General features: G+C 40.8%; 1 protein-coding gene across 1 annotated transcript in view; it reads left to right on the top strand.

Annotated features, from left to right (window-relative positions):
• The window catches only part of PON3 (paraoxonase 3), a 29,598-nt gene extending 24,750 nt beyond the window's left edge, over window positions 1-4,848 (top strand). The window contains exons 7-9 of the mRNA XM_006779238.1: window positions 874-955; window positions 1,474-1,602; window positions 4,212-4,848. Of these exons, the coding sequence (XP_006779301.1) occupies window positions 874-955; window positions 1,474-1,602; window positions 4,212-4,370 (370 nt within the window). The 3' untranslated portion in view covers window positions 4,371-4,848. The remainder of the gene's footprint in view (window positions 1-873; window positions 956-1,473; window positions 1,603-4,211) is intronic.
• The last annotated feature ends 2,614 nt before the right edge of the window (window positions 4,849-7,462 follow it).

Raw genomic sequence — 7,462 nt, 5'->3', positions numbered from 1 at the left:
ATTCCTGCACTTTAGACTCCATCCCGCAATGAAATGAGGCATTTGGACTCAAAGTCCTTGTCCCAATTTTCTTATGTGACCCTAGCACACTAACATGGAGAATAAAAGCATGATACCTCTGCCTCTTATGAGGCTGGAAGGCCTTTAACCACTAACACTGAGTTCCGTTACCCTGAAGTTCTTATTGGAGAGGGTGGCCCAACTTAGATTGGACATTAAATTATATAAGTTTCAGACTTACTGATTCTCTGCAGCAGAATTTTCTATGAAAAAACATTTTTTATGAAGCATGCAGTTTTATGGAAAACTCTTAAAGTGTTTTAAAATGGAAGGTGTTTCAAAAAGCAAAGTACTATGAGTATTGATATACTAGTGTAAACTTGAGATAATGAATAGAGATGATCCCTGTGGAAAACAGCTCCAAATGTTCTTCCTCCTTTTAAAAATGATGGTGATTAAGCTTCATGGTCATCTGATTCTTCTTGCCAAGGACTAGTTTTTGGAAGTATCTTTTTGTCTTATAAGAGAACCACTTACCTCCATTCAATTTAAAGGTCCACTTACCTCCATTCAGGTTAAAGACATTCAATTTAAAGATGCCCAAGTAATGGGATTGAGTCTATATGTCATCTAGAAACACCAATTTCATTACTTTACAGTCATATCTCATATTCAAAACTTATATAAAGCACTTTAAGAATATTAAAAATGCCACTCCATTATCTTTTTTTATTTTTTATTTTTGCTGTGGTTTAAAATGGCAGTGCAGTGGTACTTCGACTATTGTGAATTTTTATACATCTTCTCCACAATAAAATTTAGTGTCATCTCTTAATACTACTTGCTTCAATGTAAATGTGATTTACTTCAAAGGTATATCTATGTAGCTGATGTAATGGCTAAGAACATTCATGTAATGAAAATTCACGATAACTGGGATTTAACTCGACTGAAGGTAAGAGTACCCTGGCTTGCCCACACAACATGGCCTCTTACATTAGCTCCCACGCTTGACCTGGGAATGTGCTCCTTGAATGAAGAAAACATGAGTAATTAAAAAAAAAAAAAGATGGTGAGAGTGTGTTCTTGCACCATTAATAACAAAGCCCATTAAAAATGCTAATTTTAGCCCTGGATATTGTTGCTCAATAGTTAGAATGTCAGCCCATGCACTGAACCATTGCAGATTCCATCTAGATCAAGGACACGTAATTGCATTGCAGGTTTGATCCCCACCCTAGTCAGGGCAAGTGTGGGAGGCAACCAACTGATGTCTCTCTCACATTGATGTTTCCCTATCTCTTCCCTCCCTCCCTTCCACTTTCTCTAAAAATAGAAAAAAATATCCTTAGGTGAGGATCAACAACTATATATATATATATATTAATTTCAGGATCCAGAATCTGGTGCGAGGGGGGCGGTGTAAGGAAGAAAGCCAAAACAACATCTTCACTATTTCCTCTTTGTTGAAAGGTAATACAGTTGGACACCTTAGTGGATAACTTAACTGTCGATCCTGACACAGGAGATATTTGGGCAGGATGCCATCCTAATGCCATGAAGTTGCTGATCTATAACCCCAAGGATCCTCCAGGGTCAGAAGTAAGTTTCTACATTTCTCTGAGCTCACAGGCAAGGCTGTACGACCATCTGTTGAGGCCACTTGGAAGAAATGACTGGGTCACATGTGATGTTTCAGAACTGAACAAATATACATATGGAAAGAGTAAAGATTTTGTTAGAATGAAGAAATATAGCCCATTAACTTTTTCAGGTTACCGGGTACCAATTTAACATCAGTGCTAGACAACGTGCCCCATCATAGCAAAGGCTATACTTGCCACTGGGAATAATTGGAAAAATATGAGCTTAATTATTCATGATGACCCAGATTGGTATTCATATTTCCAATCAGGATATAAGCTCAGAACAGGCCCTGAAGTTAGGCAAAGAGAGAATCATATATGGAACCACCTTCTTTCACACTACCAAACATGAAGTTCAAATGAAAGGATTTAAATGACTAGTCTCAAAACAAAATGAACTTTGCCACCCAGTTCTATTACTAGTATATAAATGATAGTATTAAAGAATGTCTCATTTTAAAGATGGTATTTGTATTATTTAACATCTCTTCTGAAATAACAGTATATACCATTGGATTTTCTATGACATTAAAAGCAATAGCATGATACATTACATTTTCTATAGCATTGAGATTAACAATAAAGTAATCTTGAGTGAATTTAAATATAGTTATAAATTCTTGGCAGATATAATCTGAGATATTTAGTCACAAAAATTTATTGAGCAATTATAATATACCAGACTTTGTTTTCATACTTAAGATATACTGTTAAACAAAATATACAAAGATCCTTGCTCTTAGGGTGGGGGTACAGACAATAAACAATAAGCATAAGAAATAGTAAGTTATATAGTAATTTGAAGATGGGAAGTTGTATGGGGAAAAGTGTAATAGAGTAAAAAGGACTAAAATTACTGTGAAGAGGGGGAAGGGCAAGTCCTACTATTAAATATAAAGATCAGAGTAGGCCTCATTGAGATGGTAAGGTTTGAAAGAAGATAAAATATTTGAATCTAGGTTTGGGGAGTTGGGAAATTGAGATTCAAACCCTAGCCTTGAAATTGGCCCAGGAGTAAATTAGAACATACAATTATTTCTGCTTCCAAAATTGCCGTCCTTCAGTGTTTTTTTAAAAAAAAAAATTAATTGTTTCTCTAATTAATATATTAGCCACAGCTTTTTTAAAAAAATACCAAGAAATGTAAAAAGAAACAAGAGTCCAGACTGCCCTAGCTGGTTTGCTCAGTGGATAGAGCATCATCCTGCAGACCAAAGGGTCCAGAGTTCGATTCTGGTCAAGGGCATGTACCTCGGTTGCAGGCTCCTCTCCTGCCCAGGCCCTGATCAGGCGTGTGCAGGAGGCAACCAATTGATGTGTTTCTCTCACACTGATGTTTCTCTCTGTCTTTCCTTCTCTCTTCCACTCTCTCTAAAAATCAATGGGAAAATATCCTTGGCTGAGGATTGAAAAAAAAAAAGTCCAGCCTGAACCTAAAGCTTGAAGGATTGGTACCGTAGATAGCATGCTCCCCTTGCCTCAGATATGTGCCTCCAAAAGAGATAATATAACTATTCTACAAAAACCCAACAACATCTGCATTAAAAGAATGAAAATACAATCTATAAGATGATTTGATAATGGTTTAGGATCTTTTTCATGTCTCTATTTCCAAATTTAATCATTTGTTTATTTTAAAGATTTTTTAATATTTTTATTGATTTTTGGAGAGAGAGGAAGGGAGAGGGACAGAGAAAGCAACATGCCTCCTGTACTGCATACCCCATACTGGGGATCAAGCCCACAACCCAGGCATGTGCTTGACCGGGAGTCGAACCAGCAACCTTTCAGTTGCAGTGGACCAAGCCCAACCAACTGAGCCACTCCGGCCAGGGTTCATTTGTTTATTTTAGATAAGACTTCTTTCTTCACAGTCACTGACACCCTTTCCTTTTGGTTGAACCTAATATTTTCTACATGAATTCTAAGCTTGAATATTTCCCTGTAAGAAATTTGAGAAGTTATAGGAGTTTCCTTAAGACAAAAAGTCAAAACTCAACTGAACTATTTTAATAAGAGATGTCAATATAAACTCATGACTCATGAACTTTGAATTGGTTTTTTCTTTAATTCCTATCATGTCCTGTTTGAGTGAACGTCACCCAGGCTATTTGGAAACCTGAGCACTTATATACTTACTGATTGGCAACCTAAAGTGTGGCAATTCTGGGTATCAATAACAGTATGAAGTAGTCATGTGTCAGATTGAATTCTTCAAAGTATGCATTCTGTATGCTTCCTAGCCACTTCTCTGATGCGAGGGATTCCAGCTGTGACAACTACCATCCTACTAGTTACCAGGTTGGGTTGGCTTGCTACCTGGATGTCCCTTTTTCGTTTCTTCCTGTGTTTCTATTGAGGGATATGGCTAATTGTCAGACTGCACAGATATCATTAGGACATTAATACTTTCACCATCAAAAGAAAAAAACAACAACAAAGATATACAAATTTTAGCTTATTGATTTGTGAGAAATGTATTAGTCCTGGAGTATTTGGGAAGGAAAACATCACTGGCCGCTGTTTGCTCATATAGTGCACTAACAGTTAATCTCTTCTTGGCAGGTACTTCGCATCCAGGATGTTCTGTCTGAGAAGCCCAGGATAAGCACGGAGTATGCCAACTCGGGCTCTGTGCTTCAGGGCAGCTCTGTGGCTTCTGTGCACAACGGGAGACTTCTCATAGGCACCGTATTTCACAAAGCTCTGTACTGTGTGCTCTAGACTCCAGATGAGCCAAGAGTCTACAGGTTTAGTGAAAGTAAAACCCTAATTCTAGAATGAGGGGACTGCAAGTAAATCACAAACACCAACAAAAGTGTGTCTGGCTTTCCTTACGGATAGAATTAAAGAAGCAGAGAGATTCCATAATATTCACCAAGTTGCAAGTCAAGATAGTGATGTCCAACAATGAGCCAAATCTCTCAACTGTTTTGGTCCAGTACTCCCAGTATTCTTTCCACCTAGGACTCCTTGGTAACTGTGTGTCAAAATCACCTCCTACAACTGTCATGTTCTGAGCCTACTGCAATCCAGCCCAGGAGAAAATCTAATGTTCAAATATTTACAAGTCCCTTTCACTTTCTCCAATTGCACTAGGCACACACTGCTTATCAAATGCCCAGCCCATGGATAAAAGCAAGAATTAGCATCATGAGACTCTCTCCAAAGCCCTCCTCAAACTTGCATTCTTCCCAATACAGACACAGGAAATCAGGTTCTTGAAAATCTGACTGGGGAGGCCTCACTTAGTTGCAAGAAGAACTGTTTTCTTCCTTTGTACTAGGTCTTTATTTGTAATAGTCTCCCCCTAATCCATGGTCTCACTTTCCATGGTTTCAGTTACCTGTGGTCAGCTACAATCAAAAAATATTAAAGGAATAATTCCAGAAATAAACAAAAGTTTAAAATTGTGTGCTATTCTGTGATGAAATGTTGAGCCATCCATTCCTGGCCACCCGGAATGTGAATTATCCTTTATCCAGTGTCTCCATGCTGTATATGCTCCCTGCCCCTTCATCACTTAGTAAACCTCTGTGTTATCAGATTGACTGTCACGTGGAATCACAGTGCCTGTGTTCAAGTAACCCTTATTTTACCTAACAGCGGCCCCAAGGCCATTCACATAAGTTTTATCATTTAACTAGAGGCCCAGTGCATGAAATTTGTGCACGGGGGGGCCCCTCGGCCTGGCTGGTGATCGGGGCAGATCGGGGTCTCTCACCCAGTCCCAATCAGGGCCAATCAATTGGGGCCGGCGAGCCAGGGGGAGGGACCATGGGAGGTTGGCTGTGGGAAGCCCAGCCTGCACCCTCTCCAATCCAGGATCCATTGGGGGATGTCCAACTTGAACTGGCAGTTGGACATACCTCTCACAATCCTGGATCGCTGACTCTTAATCGCTCACCTTCCTGCCTGCCTAATCACCCTTAACTGCCCCCCGTGCCGGCCAGGTTGCCTCCAACTGTCCCCTCACCGCTGGCCTGGTCACCCCCCACTGCCCTTCCACCTGCTTCCCTGGTCCCCCCTAACTGCCCACTCCCGCCGGCCTGGTCACCTCCAACTGCCCTCCCTGCCGACCTGGTTGCCCCACACAGCCTGCTTGTTCAGTCGTTTGGTCATTCCTCCCTAACCCTCCTGCTGGCCTGGTCATAGGCAGCCATCTTGTGAGGGCGTGAGGGTTAATTTGCATATCACCGCTTCATTATATAGGCCATTGTTATAGTCGTTCTATTTTATTAATTGTTATTGTTTTCAATCTCTTACTGTGCCTAATTTATAAACTAAACTTTATTATACAGGGGTGGGAAAAAGACCTGCTGGCCTGGTCACCCCCAACTGCCCTTCCACCTGCTGCCCTGGTCACCCCTAACTGCCCACTCCCGCCGGCCTGGTCACCTCCAACTGCCCTACTAATATGCAAAATGTCCCCTTGACCAGGAGTTTGACTGCCTGTGACCCCTCCCCCAGCCAGCCCCACCCCTGATCGGCCCCATCCACTCTTATCTGGGTGGGCCGGTTGGACCCCACCCATGCAGGAATTCATACACCGGGTCTCTAGTACAATAATAAACTATTTTGCATACTCACAACTATAAACCTACTTTTGCCCAGGCCTGTAGGGATGTATGTATAGGACAAACATCGTACAGACAGGATTCAGTACTATCCACAGTTCCAGGCATCCACTGTACACCAGGGGTCTTGGAACATATTCCCCACAGATAAGGGAAACTACTCTTGTGACATCTGAATCTGAAGTAGTATAATCAGCTTGGCTCTGGACCGTGAGACAGAACCTCAGCAATGTTTCCTTGGAGTTCTTTAAACTTTCTCTTAATAAACACTTATTATATATCATCCCATAGAGTTGGCCTTAAGGAACAAAAATAAATAACATGGTTCTGGCCTAAAGTTCTGTCCTAGGACTAAATCAACCTTACTTTGATTAGAATAAATAGAATTGTTCCTTTCTTGGTCAAACATTGGGACAGCTTTAGCAATCATTAAAGGGAATCAGCATACACATGCACCCCACCCCCTTCCCTGTCTGTGACTTTCACTGGGAACTGGTTGGTTTTCCTCCCCTTTCTCATAGGAATGGGGAGTTGGGGAGGACTCTTTATTTTCCAGTGAGTTTTGCTCAGTTAGATGAAAGTTTCGATGAAACTTTTTGTAGCAAAGTCATATTCTACTTTTTAGCCCATGTAACTATGACTTAGATAGTAAGATCATAGTGTCCATTGCTTCAGGGAAGGAATGACTCAGCAGATGTCATAAAATCAGTTCTCAGGTTTTAAGTTCCTAAAGCATAACCATCAAGTGGTTATGCTTTAGGAACTTAATAAATAAGGAACTTAATAATAAATAAGGGCATGTATAACAGTTTTGAAAAATACAATAGTTGTGTGTGTTTTTTTCTGTCCCTAACTTTTACACCCATTATATTAGAGGACGTTTACCAGATTAGGGAAAACAAAGAGTCAGAGATGGAAAAACTAAGGGCATTGAAGATGCTAGTGGGTTCCTCAGAATTGGCTCTGCCCTGCCTTCTCCCCAGAGCAAATAGCTGATCAAAACCCCCAGAGAGATTTGGGGGATCTGATTGCTGAGGGGCCAGTGTGGGCTTTCACAGGAAGGGTCTAGAAAAGTCACAAGGCACTGGGGTTCCTCTTCATGTAGACACTCCAATCTTTATGCAATTATCTTGAGCCTCTTTTTTCACCTGGCTTGGGCAGGACAGGGATTGCCCTCACAAAAAATGCCGCATTTTGATGACTAACTGTCTTCCCTTCCCCAATCTTTCTGTTTAAATC

This window comes from Myotis davidii, unplaced genomic scaffold, assembly GCF_000327345.1.
Source record: "Myotis davidii unplaced genomic scaffold, ASM32734v1 scaffold187, whole genome shotgun sequence".
NCBI classification, from domain to species: domain Eukaryota; kingdom Metazoa; phylum Chordata; class Mammalia; order Chiroptera; family Vespertilionidae; genus Myotis; species Myotis davidii.
This window is presented reverse-complemented; position numbering and strand designations above follow the sequence as displayed.